General features: G+C 56.0%; 2 protein-coding genes across 2 annotated transcripts; both read left to right on the forward strand.

Annotated features, from left to right (window-relative positions):
- Positions 1-252: 252 nt before the first annotated feature.
- On the forward strand, positions 253-10,924 carry LOC115651325 (serine protease 53-like). The gene is made up of 17 exons (XM_030562257.1): positions 253-268; positions 1,343-1,511; positions 2,682-2,962; positions 3,075-3,241; positions 3,427-3,643; positions 3,840-3,990; positions 4,302-4,561; positions 4,709-4,872; positions 5,975-6,206; positions 6,548-6,604; positions 6,988-7,047; positions 7,531-7,587; positions 7,960-8,016; positions 8,492-8,548; positions 9,403-9,459; positions 9,941-9,997; positions 10,881-10,924. The coding sequence occupies exons 1-17, from the start codon at positions 253-255 to the stop codon at positions 10,922-10,924; spliced, it is 2,103 nt and encodes a 700-aa protein (XP_030418117.1).
- Positions 10,925-14,963: 4,039 nt separating this feature from the next.
- LOC115651327 (perforin-1-like) lies at positions 14,964-16,269 on the forward strand. The gene is given in 4 exon segments (XM_030562258.1): positions 14,964-14,974; positions 15,201-15,266; positions 15,268-15,908; positions 15,911-16,269. Coding segments are annotated over 4 exon segments (1,077 nt in total).
- Positions 16,270-20,018: the final 3,749 nt, after the last annotated feature.

A 20,018-nucleotide genomic window follows, 5' to 3' on the forward strand; every position in this document is an offset into this window, starting at 1 on the left:
AAATGAGCCAATGCCCAGAGCACCGGTCTGACATCCACAAGAGGAAAGTCAATAAGGACAAGGGCAAAGTGCAGCACGGAGGAAGGAAAAGTCAAACGCACAGCTACAAAATTGGGAATAACTGGCGAAGAGTAACGCTGCTGGGAAGGCTCCGGGGCTTAGAGCAGATCCCAGAGAGAATACGAGTCGACAATGTAATGCAGTGGCAAGAAAGGCTAATATCACTCTGGGGTGTATGAGTAGGAGTGTCGTATGGAAGACCCGGGAGGTCAGTGTCCCCCCTTTACTCAGCACTGGTGAGGCCTCAGCTGGAGGCCTATGCCCAGTTCTGAGTACCACATGTTAGGAAAGACGTGGACTCACTGGAGAGAGTCCAGAGGAGAGTAAAAAACCTGGAAAAAGTTTAGACCACCTGAGCTATGAGGAAAGATTCAAAAAACAAGGAGTGTTTAGCCTTGAAAAAAAAGACTGAGAGGAGACCTGACAGTCTTCAAATATGTTAAGGATTCTTGTACAGAGGCTGGTGGTCGATTGTTTCCCACATCCATTGATGGTAGGACAAGAAGCGATGGGCTTAATCTGCAGCAAGGAAGATTTAGGTTAGAAATTAGAAGAAAACTTTCTAACTCTCAGGGGCGTTAAGCTCTGGAATGGGCTTCCGAGAGAGGTTGTGGAGTTCCCATCGCTGGAGGGTTCTTAGAACAGGCCAGACAAACATCTATCAGGGCTCATCTAGGTTTACTTGGTCCTGCCTCAGTGCAGGGGACTGGACTTGATGCCCTCTCATGGTCCCTTCCAGCCCCACATTTCCGTGAGTCTATAGTAATAAGACACACAAGTAAAACCATTGCAGCACTTGCATGAAGGCTCCAGAGTCCCAGGCTGATGGGCAAGGAAGGTTTTGTAAATCATGCAACAGATGCTGCAGAGACTTTGTCAGTCCAGTGCAATCCAGCTGCATGCCATCAGGGGTGTAATGACAATGAGACACACACAAGAGTCTGCAGAATGAGGCTGACAAAATCACCCACATCCACAACAGCAGTGACACACAATCGCACGCACACAGCCTTCCCATGCTTTAATTCACTAGACCCCACTCCCCTCCCAGAGCCAGGGATAGAACCCAGAAGTCCATGCCTCCTGCCTTCCCTGCTCTAACCCACTAGATCCCACTCACTTCCCACAACCAGGGATAGATCCCAGGAGGCCTGGCTCCCAGCCCCCTCCGCTTTAACCCCCTAAACCCCACTCCCCTCCTGGAATAACCAGCTCCCTCTCTGTTTTTTCCATAGATGGGGTAGGATTATTATGTGAGAACTAATTTCCCCACTCTCTACAGGACCAGTCTGTGGCCAGCAGAGAGTCTATAGCCGGATTGTGGGTGGGGTCAATGCCCTGAGAGGGGAGTGGCCCTGGCAGGCCAGCCTGCAGCTCCGTGGGGAGCACATGTGTGGAGGGACCCTGATCGGTGACAAATGGATTCTGTCAGCTGCTCACTGCTTCATTGGGTAAGTCTAGAACCTCCGATCTAGAACTTTGGAGATAGAAGTCTGCATGACCTCTAGAATGGGGCAGCTAGAACTATGTGTGTTATCTAGTGCTGAGAGTAACAGGGCTGCTCATCTAAAGCCGTGGACACCAGATGTCTCAGTCTAGAACAGTGCACACATCATCCAGAGGCAGAGAGCTGTTCTAGAACCCAGCATGGTCTCCAGAATGGTGTCAAGAGCTGTGCATCTAGAACTGTATTTTACACCTAGATTAGAGAAATTGGCACTGTACATCTAGGACTATTCGATAGCCTAGGGAAAGAAAACTAGAACCATGTGCACCACCCAGAATAGATAGCCTACAACTATGATTCTAGACGTGATCTTTTCTCAAACCACATACACCGGAGACTCCAGAATTTAGTCTACAAGTACAGCATCCTGAGGTGAAATCTAGAGCATCTGCAACATCTAGAATGGTGTTCAGGATTTCGAGTACAGAGCAATTAGCCTAGAACCATGCATGTCATCTAGAATGAGCCTAGAGTTGGGCATGACTGTGTGCACTAACTACAGTTGTGGATCTAGATATGTGTGCACAATTTGTAAAGAATGGAGAGATAAATCTAGAAAGGTGTGTACCATCAAAAGCAGTGAATCTAGAGCTGCATGCAGCATCTAGAAAAAACATAAAGGCAGGAAACTAAAACAATATGTACAAACCAGAGCAAAGAACCTCATGCTGTATACAACATCTAGAATGAGTCTAAACCCACAATTACATAGTTTTATGTACTGTCTAGAACTGGTCTAGAACCATGAAGGTAGAACAGTGAGCACCAGCAAGAGTCATGAATTTAGGTCTGCAGGCATCATCTAGAATGAACCTAGAGCCATGAATCTACAACTGCAATCCAGAGCGAGTCTACAGCCATGCATTTAAAAAGATAAACACCACCAAGAGTCACAAATCTGGAGCAGAGTGCATCATACTCAATAACCCCAGAACAGGGAATCTAGAGCCAAGTGCATCACCAAGAGTCAGGAAGCAATCTAGATATATGTGTATAATCTGGGACAGGCCAAGAACTCAGTACCCCCAACAGAGAAATAAGCCTATAAAAGCAGAGTCTAGAACCCAGCATTTCCCATCCCGGTAATGACACCCTGTCCCTTATCTCCCTGCAGGAAAGACACGACCAAGGACCCATCCCCCTGGAAGGTGGTGCTGGGGCGTCTGCAGCTGATTGGTGGCCCGTTACAGGGCGTAGTGCGGAACGTGTCCCACATCATCACCCATGAGCAGTACAAAGACTACACCAAGGGCTTGGACATCGCTCTGCTGCAGCTGGCTGAGCCTGTCTCCTTCAGCCGTGACGTAGGCCCCATCTGCCTGCCCTACCCCAACCACCGATTCGCCTTCGGGTCCCAGTGCTGGGCCACCGGCTGGGGCAGGGTGAAGGAGGACAGTGAGTGAGAGGGGAGAGCTCCCGGCAAAGATGGAGACATCTAGCCCCCTGCCCACCCGGGGTACGCTATTCCCCAACAGGGCACTGACCCTTCTTCTTTCCCTCCCCACAGTGACCCTCCCACCTCCCAAGCCTCTAAAGAAGGTGGATCTGGACCTGCTCAGTGCAGAGACCTGCAACTGCATCCACAATAACCTGCGCCAGAAGGAGCTCTCCAGCCCTGCCGGGCCAGGGCTGATCTGTGCCGGGTATCAGAGTGGGGGCCAGGGGCCCTGCCAGGTGAGAGTGAAAGGGGGTGCCAGGTTGGGGGGGGCTGGGCTAGGCGATTGGAGAGAAGGAAGGGGAAGGAGATGGGTTGTGGGAGGGGAACAGAGGGGCTGTACCTGGTTTGGAGGAGGGTAGAGGGGGCAAAGGGATCACACCTTGCTCCTCAGCCCTGAATCTCGCTGCCCATCCCTTGCCAGGGTGATTCCGGGGGGCCGGTGGTCTGCTCCGAGAATGGGACGTGGTTCCAGGCTGGGATCATGAGCTTCTCAGTGGGCTGTGCCCAGCTCCACAGCCCCATCCTGCTGACCGAGGTCACAGCCTACACTGACTGGATCCAGAACCACACGAGGGGAGCCTCCTTCGCTGTCCAAACTGTGCCGCCCCCCTTCAGCAGCGACCATGGAAAATGCAGAGGTACGGCCAGTGGGGATTGGGACATGAGGCTTTCCCCTCTAGGGGGCGCTGGCTCTGATCTGGCCACAGGGTGGGGACTGGCTGGCTCACGGGGTGGGGAATGGACATGGGGTCTTTCCCCTCTAGGGGGCGCTGGTTCCGATCCAGCCCCAGGGTGGGGGACTGATAATAGGCTACTGATTCCTAATCTCTCCAGGCTGCGGGAAGCTGAAGGGACATGAGCTGAGTGTCACTGCCAAGGGACCATGGCCCTGGTACGTGAGCCTACAATCTGGGGGGCAGCACGTCTGTGGGGGAGCACTGATCTCCGAGAGCTGGGTGCTGGCAGCTGCTCACTGCTTCATCGGGTGAGTGAGGGGCATGAGGCAGGGGTGACCCAGCAGGGATTGGGGAGGGAGGGAGAGGTGTCACACATCCCAGGGTATCCATGTCTCTATCAGAGATGAATGACTGTCTGTAATGTGTGCCCTACTCAGCTCCTCTCTGGACCCCACTCCCCTCCCAGAGATAGATCCCAGGAGTCCTGATCTTCCATCCCCCTCTGCTCTAAGCACTAGACCTGACTCCCCTAGCAGAGCTGTGGATCAAACTCTGAAGTCCTGATTCCCTGCCCCCTGCCCTGACAGATTAGTAACCCGTTGTGGGGACTGTGTTGCAGGCGGCAGGACCCCACAGAATGGACGGTGCTCCTGGGTGAGTGGCGGGATGGGGCAGAGCCACGCTGGCAAGAAGAAAGGGGCCTCCAGAAGCTCATCCTCCATGCAGCCTACGTGAACGTGATCGAGGGCTCTGACATTGCGCTACTGATGCTCGCCAAGCCAGTGGTGTTTGGGGAGAACATCTGGGCTGTCTGCCTCCCCTATGACACACACCGATTCCAGCTTGGTAGCACCTGCTGGGTCAGGGGACGAGAGAATGGTATGTGGGACATGGGGGCTTTTCCCATCTTGGGGGCACCGACTCCGATCTGGCCCGCAGGTGGTAATTGGATAGCTCAAGGGACAGAGGGTGGGATAAGCAGTAGGGCTTGATAACTTCCAACCCAACGTCTCTGTGTTTCCACAGCTCGGGCACCCGCACCGCAGTCGCTACAGGGCATGGAGGTGGAACTCATGGGACCTGTTGCCTGTAACTGCACCTACAACCAGACCAGTTCAGCTGGTGAGGTGGCATCCATCCTCCCAGACATGCTTTGTGCTGCTCAACAGGAGGAGAACACCAGCTGTGAGGTGAGTGAGCCATCCAATGCACAGCATGGCCCCAGGGTCTGCAGAACATCTGGGCAGCCACAACAGCTGGCTCTGAAGGACTGATATCCATGGCTCCATCAGTGGAGACATTCCCCCCATTTTCCACACAAAGGCCTGGCTCTGGCAGGCCTTCTGTCCCCACATCTCACTCCTACCCCGTTTGCTTATCAAATGCTCTGGACATTCAGGGTGCTGATCACTTGAATCTAGATCAGGGGTCGGCAACCTTTCAGAAGTGCTGTGCCGAGTCTCCATTTAGTCACTCTAATTTAAAGTTTCACGTGCCAGCAATACATTTTAATGTTTTTTTAGAAGATCTCTTTCTACAAGTCTATAATATTTAACTAAATTATTGTTGTGTGTAAAGTAAATAAGGTTTTTAAAATGTTGAAGAAACTTTATTTAAAATTAAATTAAAATGCAAAGCCTCCCGGACCGGTGGCCAGGACCCAGGCAGTGTGGGTGCCACTGAAAATCAGCTCGCGTGCCACCTTCGGCATGTGTGCCATAGGTTGCCTACCCCTGGTCTAGATGCTGTCGCCTCTGGAGCTGTCCACGGTGCTGAAGTGTCCTATCCTCAAACTGGGGCATTCGGGGGGGCATATGCCCGGCAGTCTATGGGGTTTATGGCACTGTCCATGGTACAGAAATTTTCTATTGGCCATTGCTGAGCTCCATGCTTTTGGGTCAGGGAGATTTTCTGCACAGCCTCGTTCCTCTGGAGCTGTCCGTAGTACTGATGTGTCCTATTTTGCCCAGTGTTGAGCCATCCAGTGTTGGGTAGGGGATGGATCCAGCATGTCCTGGTTCTCCAGCATGAATGGTCCTATTGTCCGTGGCTAATCCATCCTGCCACCATGGCTCTCCATGGTGCAGAGATGGTCTGTGCAACCTCTGACCCACTGTGCACTAGGGTAGCTCATGGTCATTCATGGAGGAGGACTGTTCCACTGAATTTCTGGGATGTCTCCTCATGCAGCCACTCCCTGGGGAAAACCCAGAATATCCGCTGTCCAACAGGCCCAGAGAACCCACCCCCACTGGAGTTCATGCAGTTGTCCCTTTGTTCTTGACTCTTCAGGGAGATGATGGGGGGCCTCTGATTTGCAATGAGAAGGGCACCTGGTTCCTGACTGGCCTCTCCAGCTTTGGCAATGGCTGCGGGAGGAAGAGCCAGCCTGGGGTGTACACAGAAGTTAGAGCATACGAGAAATGGATCATGGACCTCACACGGGATGGTTACTTTGCCAAGCAGCCCATGCCAGTTCCAGCGGTCATAGAAGAGGACAGATGCCCAATGAAGCCTACTCCAAGTAAGAGGCAATCCAGACAGCAACCGCAATTTCTTTGGGTGCGCATGCTAAGCAGGGTGGGGCTAGGTCAATGGTTGGATGGGAGACCAGACAGGAAAAACAGGGTGCTGCACAGGGGGTACCTGCTCACTCATGGCCATCAAGTCTGGTCCCAATGCCCCATAGTCTGCTTAGAAGGCACTGTGCTGTAGGGGTTGGGGTAGGAACTCAATAGTGGGTCATCTCCCCTAGCAGTCAGTGCTGACCCCAATGTCTCACTGCGACACTAGGGGGTGCTGTGCTGCAGGAAACAATGTGGGTGACTCAGAGACACACCCTGATTATATCTCTCTCTCCTGCAGCTTCTGGTGGAGACGGGGAAAAGCCAGTGCCAACTAGCGGTACCACAAGAAGGGAAGGTGAGTCCCTAAGCTTTCCACTTTTCCACTGCCCAGGCAGTCTGAGGGGTGTTCAGAAGTGTAGTCTCACTGCACAGCGATCTGCCCCTCCTGCAATCTGCCTCCCCAACCAGAACTACCTCTCAGCACCTGGGACAAGCCTTCCACTCTGCCTGCCAACTACCGAGCCAGCTAGAGCCCAGCTCTGCCACCACCAGCCACTCTAGTGTGGCACTGGGGGATGCCGAGCTGCAGGTAGTGTGGCAGGGATCAGTAGCGGGTGCTCTCCCCTGGCAGCCAGTGTTGACCCCAATACCCCACTGCAACACAAGGGGGCGCTATGCTGCAGGAAAAAATGTGGGTGACTCAGAGAGAGGCCCTGACTATGTCTCTCTCTCCTGCAGGTTCTGGTGGAGAGGAGGAAAAGCCAGTGCCAACTAATGGTGGTACCACAAGCGGGGAAGGTGAGTCCCTAAGCACCTGAGGACACTTATTTCACTGCCCAGGCAGCATAACTGGTGTTCAGACGTGTGGTCTCACTGCGAAGCGACCTGCCCCTCCTGCAGCCTGCCTCCCCAACACGAACTACCTCCCAGTACCTAGGACATACCTTCAACCCTGCCTGACTACCGCCAGGCCATCCAAAGCCCAGCTCTGCCTCCACCACCCGTTCTACTGTGGTACTGGGGGGCATTGAGCTGCAGGCGGTGGGGCAGGGGAGAGCAGGGGTTGCTCTTCCCTCGCTGGCCATGCTGGCCCTGATACCCCAGTTTGGCGGTAGAGGGCGCTGTGCTGCGGGAAGCAGAGTCAAGGCTCAGTATTGGGCGCTTTCCCCTGCCAGTCAGTGCTGACCCCAATGCCCCACTGCGACACTAGGGGGCGCTGTGCTGCAGGAAACAATGGGGTGGCTCAGAGACACACCCTGACTATGCCTCTCTCTCCTGCAGGTTCCGGTGGAGATGGAGAAAAGCCAGTGCCAACTAGTGGTACCACAAGAGGGGAAGGTGAGTCCCTCAGCTTTTCACTTTTCCACTACCCAGGCAGTCTGAGGGGTCTTCAGAAGTGTGGTCTCACTGCACAGCGATCTGCCCCTCCTGCAATCTGCCTCCCCAACCAAAGCTACCTACCAGCTCCCGGGACAAACCCTCCACCCTGCCTGCCAATCGCCAAACCATCCAGAGCCCAGTGCTACCACTATCAGCTACGCCAGCGTGGCACTAGGGGGCACTGCACTGTGGGAAGCAGAGCAAGAGCTCAGTAGGGGGCGCTGTGTTCTGGCAGTCAGGCCTGACCCCAGAGCCCCAGTGCAGTGCTGATCTGCTGCAGGGAACAATGGTGGTGATGCACAGCACTGACTAACCCTCTCTCTCCTATAGGTTCCAGTGAAGAGTGGGAAAAGCCAGTGCCACCTGGTGGTGTGACAGAAGAGGAAGGTGAGTCGCTAAGCACCCGAGGCCTCTTTTTCGCTTTCCAGGCAGTCTAAGAGGTCTTCAGAAGTGTGGTCTCAGTACGGAGCGACCTGCCCCTCCTGCAATCTGCCTCCCCAATCAGAGCTACCTCCCAGTACCTGGGGCAAAGCTTCCACCCTGCCTGCCAACCACCGAGCCAACCAGAGCCCAGCTCTGCCACCTCCAGCCACTCTAGTGTGGCACTAGGGGGCGCTGTGCTGCAGGTGGTGGGGGGCTCATTAAGGGGCACTCTCCCCTGACAGTCAGTGCTGGCCCTGATGTCCCAGTGTGGTGGTAGGAGGCGCTGTGCTGCATGGAGCAGAGTATGTCAGTAGGGGACGCTCCCCTCTCTGCCAGTGCTGAGCCCAGTGCCCCCTTGCAGTGAAAGGGGGCACTGTGCTGCAGGGAACAAGGTGGGTAACTCAGAGACACTCCCTGACTATACCCCTTACTGCTGCAGGTTCCGATGGAGAGTGGGAAAAGCCAGTGCCACCCGGTTGTGCCAAACGAGGAGAAGGTGAGTCCCTCAGTGCCTGAGCCCTGTTTGTCACTGCCCGGGCAGTCCAAGGGGTGTTCAGAAGTGTGGTCTCACTGCAGAGCGACCTGACTCTCCTGCAATCTGCCTCCCCAACCAGAGCTACCTCCCAGCTCCTAGGACCAACCTTCCACCCTGCCTGCCAACCGCCAAGCCATCCAGAGCCCAGCTCTGCCACCTCCAGCCACTCTAGTGTGGCACTACGGGGCACCGAGCTGCAGGTGGTGGGGCAGGGCTCAGTAGGGGGCGCTCTCCCCTGGGAGTCAGTGCTGGCCCCAATGTCCCAGTGCAGCACTAGGGGGCGCTGTGCTGCAGGGAGCAGGGCAGGGCTCAGTAGCGGGCGCTCTCCCCTGGCAGTCAGTGCTGGCCCCAAAGTCCCAGTGCAGCACTAGGGGGCGCTGTGCTGCAGGGAGCAGGCCAGGGCTCAGTAGGGGGCGCTCTCCCCTGGCAGTCAGTGCTGGCCCCAGTGTCCCAGTGCAGCACTAGGGGGCGCTATGCTGCAGGGATCAGGGTGAAGGCTCAGTAGGGGGCGCTCTCCTCTGGCCCCAATGCCCCAGTGCAGCGCTAGGGATGGCCACCACTGCAGGGAGCGGGGCAGGGGCTCTGTGGGGGGCGCTCTCCCCTGGCAGTCAGTGCTGGCCCCCATGCCCCAATGCAGCACTAGGGATGGCCGCCGCTGCAGGGAGCAAGGCAGGAGCTCAGTACGGGGTGCTCTCCCCTCACCACCAATGCTGACCCCCAATGCCACACTGCACTATGAGGGGCCATTGTGCTGTGGGGAATAGTTTGGGTGACTTAGTAGAGACACTCACTGACTATACCTCTCTTCCCTACAGTTTCCAGCAGCAAGGGGCAGAAGTCAGTCCCACCTGGTTGTGCCAAACGGGGGGAAGGTGAGTCCCCAAGTACCCAAGGACACTTTTTCACTCCCCAGCCAGTGCAATTGGTGTTCAGAAGTGTGGTCTCACCGCAGAGCGACCTGCCCCTCCTGCAGTCTGCCTCCCCAACCAGAGCCACCTCCCAGCACCTGGGACAAAACTTCCTCCCTGCCTGCCAACTGCCAAGCCAGCCAGAGCCCAGCTCTGCCACCATCAGCCACTCTAGTGCGGCACTGGGGGGTGCTGAGCTGCAGGGAGATGTGCATGCAACTCAGCAGGGGACGCTCTCCCCTGGCAGTCAGAGCTGATGCCAATGCACCAGTGCAATGTTAGGGGGCGCTGTGCTGCAGGGAGCAAAGCAGGGGCTCAGTAGGGGGCGCTCTCTCCTGACAGTCAGTGCTGGCCCCTGTGCCCCAGTGATGCACTAGGGGGTGCTGTGCTGCAGGGAACCGTGTGGGTGATGCAGAGACACTGACTAACCCTCTCTCTCCTGCAGGTTCCAGTGGCAAGGGGCAGAAGCCAGTGCCACCCGGTGGTGCCAAACGAGGGAAAGGTGAGTCCCTTCGCACCTGAGGCCCCCTTTTCAGTCCCCTTAAAGTCTGGGGGTGTATGGATGTCTGGTCTCACCGCAGAGCAACCTGACCCTCCTGCAATCTGCCGCCCCGACCAGAGCTACCTCCCAGCTCCTGGGACCAACCTTCCACCCTGCCTGCCAACCACCAAGCGAGCCAGAGCCCAGCTCTGCCACCACCAGGCACTCTAGTGCAGCACTAGGGGGCGCTGTGCTGCGGGGAGCAGGCAGGGACCCTCTCCCCCGGCAGTCAGTACTGGCCCCAGTGCCTCAGTGTGGCACTAGGGGGCGCTGTGCTGCAGGGAGCCAGGTAGGGGCTCAAAAGAGGCGCTGGCCCCTGGCAGTCAGGGATGGCCGCGATGCAGCACTAGGGGGCGCTGTGCTGACAATGTTCATTGCAGTGTCTCTGACACTTTCATCTTTAATCCAAGTGTTCATTCTGGTGTCTTAGCCGAATCCCTCGCTCTGCCTCCCTCGCACCCCCCTGCACTTTCAGCTGGATACCAGGGTTGCCTCCTCTTCCTGTATTAAACTGTGTGCTAGTAGCTCAGTACCCAGCCACCCACCCCAGAGGCGACTGCATCTTAGGGCTGGGTGTGCTATCACTGTGCTGTGTTGTGTGCAGCTGTTCCCCAGATGCCCAGCCCCAGAGCTGGATGCATCTCAGGGCCAGGCGAGCCGTCCCCATGCCACTTCACTGCACAGTTGCTCCCCTGCAACTCCACCCCAGAGGTGGCTGCATCTCAGTGTCAAGCCAGTGATCCCTGTGTGTGCAGCTTCCAAAGTGCTTTGGGATCCGCCAAAGCATCATAACCATGAGTAAAGATACCCCATGTACCTGTTGTCTTTCTGGTGACTTTCGCAGGGAAAAAAGTGAAGGGACACAAAGGAAAGAACCATATCTCTTAGCCATCGACCCACATAAGAGAATTCTGCTCCCCCCACGCTCCGTCTGTTTGCTTCACCCAGTGGAAGATTGTCACATGCTAATCGGCAGCTTTCTCTATTTCCTGTGCGGTCCCAGTTGCTGAGATGTCGAATCAGGCACGAGAGAAGCCACTCACCTTCATTTGTGTTCTGATCCCTTCCCAGTGGGATCTCCTACCCAGCAGAACCCAGCATCCTATGGATTTAGAAATGACATTGCCTGATGCCACAATGCAACTGGCTCTGGGGAGGAACGTTTTTGTTTAACTGCCTATTAATTATTTATTATTATTATTATTATTATTATTTATGCTACAATAGTATCCAGAGACTCTAACTGAGATCGGGGACTCCATTGTGCTGAACACGGCGCAGATCCCAACCGAGACTGGGGGTCCCCAGTCAAGTTCTACACAGACCCTGACCAAGATGGGGGGGCCTCCCGTCACATCGGGCGCCTGACAGCTCAGGGACTCTGTTGTGCTGGGTGCTGCACAGACCCCAACCAAGATCAGGGTCCTAGCTTTGTTCACAGCACACCAGAGGTGACGTTTGCACCCAAAGTCTGATTGTCAACACAGTGGTGACCTTGGGTTTTCCCCGCTACCACCCCAATTTGGGTTTCATTTGCCTCGTCTGTGTATATTGCCTGGAGGAAATTGTTATGATATTGGGTTAAAATGAATGGAATAGTGTGAATCACAGCACAGTCAGGTTATTGCAATAGTGCTCAAACAATAATAATAAACAGATTCACTAACCGCAGGAAAGGGCTTCGAGCTTCAATCTAGAGTTTAAGTTTGAAGTATTTCATATACTACGTTGCCCCCATATCAAGCCTCCAGCCCCGCTCCTTGCAATACAAGGCCTCGTGCTGAGCCCCCTCAACCCGTTCCCTGCAGCACAGCGCCCCCTACCCAGCCCACCACCTGCTCCCTGCAGCACAGGGCCCCCTACTGAGCCCCCGCCCCACTCCTTGCAGCACAGCATCCCCTGCTGAGCCCCTCCCCGCTCCCCACAGCACAGCGCCCCCTACCCAGCCCACCACCTGCTCCTAGCAGCACAGCGCCCCCTACCAAGCCCCTCCCCGCTCCCCACAGCACAGCTCCCCCTACCCAGCCCACCACCTGCTCCCAGCAGCACAGCGCCCCCTACTGAGCCTCTGTCCCACTCCCTGCAGCTCAGTACCCCCTGCTGAGCCCACACCTCCCCGCAGCACAGCACCCCCTACTGAGCCCCTTCCTGCTCCCCACAGCACAGCGCCCCCTACCCAGCCCACCACCTGCTCCCCGCAGCACAGCGCCCCCTACCAAACCCCTCCCCGCTGCCCACAGCACAGCGCCCCCTACCCAGCCCACCACCTGCTCCCCGGAGCACAGCGCCCCCTACTGAGCCCCTCCCCGCTCCCCACAGCACAGCGCCCCCTAGCCAGCCCACCACCTGCTCCCTGCAGCACAGCGCCCCCTACTGAGCCCCTCCCCGCTCCCCACAGCACAGCGCCCCCTACCCAGCCCACCACCTGCTCCCTGTAGCACAGGGCCCCCTACTGAGCCCCCGCCCCACTCCCTGCAGCTCAGCACCCCCTGCTGAGCCCACACCTCCCCGCAGCACAGCAGCCCCTACTGAGCCCCTCCCCGCTCCCCACAGCACAGCGCCCCCTACCCAGCCCACCACCTGCTCCCAGCAGCACAGCGCCCCCTGCTGTCCCCCGCCCTGCTCCCTGCAGCACAGCACCCCCTACTGAGCCCCCGCCCTGCTCCCTGCAGCACAGCACCCCCTACTGAGCCCCTGCCCCACTCCCTGCAGCACAATCCTCACTTCCTTGTGTCAGCTCCCAGTTCCCCTTGTCGCACATGGGCTCCACTCCCACTCCTTCCCCCACCCATCTGCTGAGACCATCAGCAAAGACAGAGTGAAAACTGACATTTAAAGGTTTTCATTAGGCTCCAGAATCAACAGGAGTTAAACTATAGACACGAATCCTTGTTCAGTCTCCCCACTGCAACTCCCAACTACCCCTCCCTGCATTGGTGTCACCCCCCTGCCTTTCTCCTGCCTCATCCACCCAAACAATCAGCACGTCAATGTGCGCTGATGTGCCAGCAAGTGACATCGTTAGTTTCAAGTGTGAACGAGCCCATGGAGACAAATGTGGCCAGTTCACTCTGCTCAGAGTTGTTGTCTCAGGCTCTCTGCAGACTCTGGCAACTGTCACACCGGTTGGATGGCTTTCTCTGCAGCCACGAGGACTAGAGAATTAATTGGAAATGAAGGCTGAGGTGCTGCAGAATCTACTTATTTCACACCACCCTCAGAGACACGTCAGCCAGGCTGGGTGTTGGAGAGCAGCAGAGTGTTGTTGTCCTTACGGCCCAGGGAGGATTCCAGGCCTCCTGGGTTCACCTCCCAACACCCTATGTGACCATGGGCAAGTCACTGCATTGTGCTGTACCTCAGTTTCCCCTCCTTGCCCTGGGTCTGTCTTGTCCATTTAGAGTGTGAGTTATGAGGGTGAGAGACTGGCTCCTACAGAGCTCAGCACCCCCATTGTGTGTGTGCTGATCTCAGTGACCCTGGAGAAAATCTGCAGTGACCCCCCTGACGCCAGTGCACTCAGGACTGGGTTCTGATCTCAGCGACCCCAACGAACGGTGTCTTTCTTGCCAGTAGCACTCCACGAGCAATCACCAAGCTGTGAATCAGAAATCCTGCACTGGCCCTTCTGCCTGCTTCTATGCTGCCCGGCATCGTGCTGCCCTGACCCCTCCCTCCATCAGGGCTGGGAGCACTTGGTAGGGAAAGGGAGGTGTATATTGGAAATACCTCATTCTCCTCTCACCCACTGGCCCTCCCTCATGCTGAGCTGGCTCATTACAGCATCTCAGCTGGCAAATGATTGGCTGGTTTGGCAACTTTCCACGGCCCCAGCTGTACACACACTCATGCACGCACACACTCTGCCAATTTGTATGACTCATTTAGGAAGTATGATGAAAGCCTGAATAGATCCCTGTGCATTCAAATCTGCTCTAACCCTCGACCTCACTCCCCTCCCAGAGCTGGGGAGAGAACCCAGGAGTCCTGGCTCCCAGCTCCCCTGTTCTAACCCACTAACCTTAAATACTCAAAGGAAATACTATCCCTAAATACCCAAATAGCCTGTGGAGGTCATTGGCACAGAATGTAAGTCAGGATTCGGAACAGGATCTTCACATGGAGGATAAAAGAGCCAGCATTATACTCCTAAGGGTTTAAAACAAATATGTTTGCAAGGGGTGTAAACGTCATGCTCCAGGGCTTAAACTGCCCTATGATTAATGATGGTCAGGAGGAAAGCGCCCCCAGGAGGACAGAATTGACCACTATGTAAGACTGGATACCAGGCTAGATGGGCCCACTAGTCTGACCTCATTTGGCAGGGAGATGGCAGGATACCAGGCTAGATGGGCATGATTCAGGATGGCAGGGATGGGGCAGGATTCCAGGATAGATGGACCTATGGGTCTGACTCTGATCTGGCAGGGGTGGGGTAGGAAATCAGGTTAGATGGGCCCATTCCCATTGTTCTGATCTGGGAAGGGGAGCAGGGTTCGGGTTAGCGTAGGGGTTACATTAGGGTTAGGGGAGGGGAGCTGGGATAACGTTGGAGCAGGGTTTAGGGGTTAGAGGAATGGAGTTAGGTTCGGGTTAGAATAGGGAGCAGGGCCGGGGAGCCGGTTGGACAGTCAGACCTGCTCTGGGGAAACACTTTACACAGCTAGCAGAGAACTCAGCTTTAACCAGCGTCCGGGCTCACCTCACCAGCACGACACATTGTGTTAAACTCAGAGAGTTCCCTCTAAAAACCAAGGCCATTCTCAGACAGAAAACTTCATCGTGTTCCAGCTAAGGCTGCTAAATGCCCTTTAAGACACAACAATCCATGACAAATACCCAGACATTAAAATCAGGGGGAAATAGTTGGTTTCTTTAGTTGGTTTTGGTCCTGCAATTTACCAAGAGGCAAGGTGGATTCTCCATCATGGACAATTTGTAAGTCCGGAGTGGTTTTTATTTTCTTCCTTAGAAGACCTGCTCTGGTTCGAACAGGAATTAATTCAGGGCAGTTCTCTGGCCTGTGTTATCCAGGAGGTCAGACTAGATGACCAGAACAGTCCCTTCTGGACTTAGAGTCTGTGGATCTATAACACTGAGCTATACCCCCACAAGACACCAATGTCCAATGGTACGTCACATAGTGGCCATTTCTCTCTCCCAGATTCCGTGTTACCCACAAACCTCCGCTCATCGGTCATTTCACCCAGGCCCTGAGGGACCTCCCGCAGCTCACGCCTCGAGTATCATCAGCTGATCAACACTTACGGCACCCACTACGTGTCCCAGCTGCAGCTGGGGGGCCGGGTGCGGGACGTGACGGCTGTGAGGGTCTGCGAGGCGGCGCTGGATGGGGTGACGGCTGACGAGGTCAAAGACTGTCTGAGCCTGGAGGCCTCCATCAGCATCGGGGCAGGGAAGGGCAAGGCTGAGGTGGCCTTCAGCCAGTGTGAGGAGCAGAAGAAGAAGCAGAACTTCAAGCGGAGCTTCCATGAGACCTACAGCGAGCGTCACACTGAGGTGACGGGCGGCAACAGCCACGCCGACTTGCTGTTCTCTGAGGGGCAAGACACCGAGGTTTTCTCAGCCTGGATGGAGAGCCTCAAAGCCAGCCCCGGCCTGGTGTCCTACTCGCTGCGCCCCATCCACACCTTGGTGAGGCAGGACAACCCCAAGCGGGAGGCGCTGAGGCAGGCGATGAGCGAGTATGTCACCGAGAGGGCCCTGTGGAGGAATTGCACCCACAGCTGCCCCCCGGGGACCCAGCGCAGCGCCCATGACTCCTGCTCCTGCGTCTGTCCCGGGGACGGCTCCACCGACACCATGTGCTGCTCACGGGAGCGGGGCCAGGGGAAGCTGACCGTGACAGTGGAGCAGCTAGCAGCCTGTGGGGCGACCACACCAAGGTCTACATCCAGGTATCCTTCCAGGGCCAGGAGGTGCAGACGGAAACCATGTGGAACACTGACAACCCGGTCTGGGGTCCCTACGGCTGGGGAAGACCAGCCAGCTCCACCTCCAGGTCTCGGACGTACAACGAGCCGCTGCACTCCAGGGAGGGTCAGTGCCAGGTCTGGCACCACCCTCCCTCACAGCACCCCATTACCCCAGCACCTCACGCCCCCCTCCCTCGTCAAACCAACCCCTCCCCCGGCAGCCCCAGTGTTCCTCGAGGGCCCATTGTCTCGATCAGGAAGTGGCAGGTGAAAATGCCTCACCAGCTTCCCAGGTAGCTGCCAGATGCTGGGTCTAGCAGGGCGGCAGCTGGCAGATGAGTGGGGACAAAGGCAGCTCTGGGCTTCTGCACTGGGTCTTGCACTCTTGGTGGACCACTGGATACCGTAATCTAGGGGCAGGAGAACTCTGGGAGCAGGTGGGCTGGAAGTCCCTACAGGGAGTTGCAGACCCAGGCTGGGGTGTGGGGTAGGGAGTACGGTCTGGGGTGCCAGGGAATGTACCCCACTGCTAAGGACCTTGCTACCTAGGGCTCTTTGGTTAACTCTCCCCAAAGATCACATCCCACTGCCCGCCTCTACACCCCACAACAGTGCTGTGTGGCTGTTCCCAGCTGCCCCACCCCAGAGGTGGCTGCACCTCAGCACCAGGCGAGCCATCCCTGGGCAGCATCTTGGTCCAACTGTTCCCCATCCCAGAAGTGGCTGCATCTCAGCGCCAAGTGAGCCATTCCCATGCAGCATCACTGAGCAGCTACTTCACAGCTGTCGCACCCCACGGGTGGCTGCATCTCAGTGCCAGATGAGCCATCACGACATTATAAGCAGACCTGGTTGCACGGCCTGTTATTAAGGTTGCTCAAAGCTTCATGTTACAAGATCCCGTTTCCAGTTTGCCTGGAACTTTGGAAAACTTTACCCAAAACACTGGAGTAAATGGGGACAAGGAGGCTGGAGAGATTGGGGCAGGAGAGAAACTGTGAATGGTGATTGGAGAGGGAAGGCTGGGGCTTGATGGGCAGCGAGACTGGGACTGGGAGCTGGGGAGGAGACTAGGACTGGCTGGTTGATGCTCCTCTGCATTGCTACCTGCTCATAACACAGCTCTGCACTAAGACAATGACCATAATCCAGTCTCATGCTTCAGGGCTTCAGCTGGTCACATGCAGGGGTCAGGAAGGAATGTCTTCCCCCCACATGCACAATTGACCAGTATCTGGGATTCCCCATCCCAGCCCCGATTCCTCTGAAGCATCAGAGATCAGCCACAGCTGGAGAATAGACACTGACTTGTTCAGTGCTCTGAGCTGTTCCAGAAAACCCTCATTCTGGCTGCCTGGCCGGTGGGGCAGGGTTGCTGGATATGGGGCTGCGAAGGAATTTCCCCTCCCACCCCGGTCGGTCAGACTGACAGGGACCATGGGAGCTTTTTGCCTCCCTCTGTAGCTGACAGCGGCTGGGATCTTCGGAGCATATCTCACCTAATTCCCTGCCACGGCAAGGGTCCTGGGCATGGATGGGGCCTGGGTCCTGTTCCCTGTCCCTGGCACAGCCTGGCCTGCTGAGGGCTGAATGTTTTGGTCTAACCCAAGGGGTGGGCTGGATACAAAGGTAGCTGGTGAAATTCTCTCGCCTGGGCTCACAGGGCATCAGACTAGCTCTTCTGGCCTCCACTCTGTGAAAGTGCAAAGGATGCTGGGAGTGTGGCTGGGGGGGGCAGGCTGGGACTGTGGGGAAGGGGTCAGGTGACCCCATAGAGTCAATGGAGGAGGGAGAGAGGCAGGGGCACCCCCTCTTCCAGTGCTCCCCCTGGCACTTTGTAACCCCCAACCGCTTCACACATCTACAGCCCATCATGACACCCACCCCCTAAACCTCTCACAGCACCCATAGCCCTCACCCCACCCGGCCCAGCGATCCTCAATGACCCATTGTCTCCATGGGGAGTGGCAGGTGACAGATGTGACAGATGTTGATCTAGATGGTGGCACCTCGCTGGTTAAATTGGGGCTGAGACACAGGGGCGAAGGCAGATCTGGGCAGCTCGGCCTGTGGCCAGTGAACATTGCTGGTGAACATGAGCTGGATCCCGAGACAGGAGCCCTGCGCTTCACTGGATCCACTGGAGACAGTAATTTAGAGGGCAGGGCAACTTGAGAGGTGGGCTGGGAGGGGCAGATCCAGACTGGGGTGACGGGCAGTGAGGCAAAGGGTGGGGCTGGCATGGTGGGAAATTTATGGGAGGACAGCACTGTACCCCACTGACTACCACTGTGCTATTCAGGGCTCCCTGGCTAACCTGCTTCTCCTCATCTGTGCCCTCCAATACTGGTAGGCAGCTGTTCCCAGCTGCCTCACCCCAGAGGCAGCTGCATCGCAGGGCCGAGTAAGCCACCCCCGTGCAGCTTTGCTGAGTGGCCCTTACCAACCTGCCCCACTCCAGAGATGACTGAATCTCAGCTCCAGGCAAGCCGTCGCTGTGTGCCGTCGCTGTCTGTACGTTCCCCAACTGTCCTGCCCCAGAGGGGTCTGCATCTCAGCACCAGGCAAGCCAGCCGCATGCAGCATAGCTTTGCAACTGTTACCCAGCTGCTCCACCCCAGAGGTGGCTGCATCTCAGCTCCCGGTGAGCCATTTTGGCATTGCACACTGTGCTGGTAGCCCAACCTGCTACCAAAGTTAACCCAGGCGTCCCATCGTATGACACTCTTTTTGGTTGAGTATTGGACCAGATTCTGTGGGTGAGAGAGACAAGCTGTCGGGCTGCACAGAGCTCTTCTTCCTGAAATGCCAAGAGCCCTGGGGAGCTGAAGGCTGGTCTCTCTCCCCCACAGAAGTTGGTGCAATAAAAGATATTCCCTCCCCCGCCTTGTCTCGCTAATATGTTTTTGTTTATTATGCTACCATTAGAAGCCTAAAGTGAGATCAAGGGCCCCTTGTGCTGGGAGCTGCACAGATCCCAACCAAGATCAGGGTCCCATCATCCCAGGTGCAGCACAGAACCTGACCAAAATTAGGTTCCCGTTGTGCCAGGCACTGCACAGACCCCGACCAAGACCAGGGACCCCTCTTGTGTCCAGCGCACAGACTCCGACTAACCCTCTCCCCAGCCCCCGTGCCAGGCCCCGACTGAGATCAGGGTCCCATCATGGCAGGTGAAGCAAAGACCCTGACCAAGATCAGGATCCTCTTGTGCGGGGCCGTGAGCAGACCCCGCTGACTGAGAGCCGGGCCTCCTTGTGATGGGCTGTGCCCAGACACATGGGGAGAGAAAGGCCTTCTCCCAAAGCGCCAATGCTCTAACCTGACAAAGGCAGCACCATTTTCCCCCTTTTACTGATGGGGAAACTGAGGCCTGGAGATATTCAGAGGCTTGTCCAACATCACACAGGGGTCTGTGGCAGAGCCAGGAATAGAACCCATGAGTCCTGCCTCCATTTCCACTCCATAAGTGCAAGTCTAACATTTCACTAAGCTATCTTCTGCATTCGGAGTAGCGAGACAGAACAGCCAAGAGATAGAAAAATCCACACAGCAAGTTACCTGCCTGGAAAGAAATGATGAGTATTTATTATCTGTATTACGGATGCATCTGGGAACCCCGGTGATGAACCAGGACCCCACTGCACTAACTAGGCATTGAAAATACTGTCCTGAAATCTCCGCATAACCTGTGGAACTCATAGGCATAGGATAGGACTAGGGCCAAGAGTTTAGCAGGCTTCTGAACAGGATCTTTCCTTGGAGAATAGGAATGCCAGAATTATAATCCTAAGGGGTTTAAATACATGTGTTTTAAAGGGATATAAATCTGATGCTTCACCGTCTGAACCCACCTCTGACCAACGAGAGGCAGGGGGAATTGGCGTCTGTTAGAGATGACACACACACTCTGACTGGGCTAAAGAAACCCTAGAATAACACCCACAATTGGTGGCTAACTGTAACCAAATCCACCACTCTGCATGTCCACTAGGGGGCCCTGCAGTTTCTGTGGTGAGGCCACTCGTGCCCAGTGTGGTCCCAGC

Source organism: Gopherus evgoodei, chromosome 4 (assembly GCF_007399415.2).
Source record: "Gopherus evgoodei ecotype Sinaloan lineage chromosome 4, rGopEvg1_v1.p, whole genome shotgun sequence".
In the NCBI taxonomy this organism is placed as follows: Eukaryota; Metazoa; Chordata; order Testudines; family Testudinidae; genus Gopherus; species Gopherus evgoodei.

What these genes read in the sequence shown, in the direction of transcription:
- LOC115651325 (XM_030562257.1), top strand. An exon ending in GGGCAGGGTGAAGGAGGACA is followed by an intron (nt 2,963 to 3,074) that starts GTGAGTGAGAGG and finishes CCCTCCCCACAG; the next exon opens with TGACCCTCCCACCTCCCAAG. An exon ending in AGGAGAACACCAGCTGTGAG is followed by an intron (nt 4,873 to 5,974) that starts GTGAGTGAGCCA and finishes TTGACTCTTCAG; the next exon opens with GGAGATGATGGGGGGCCTCT.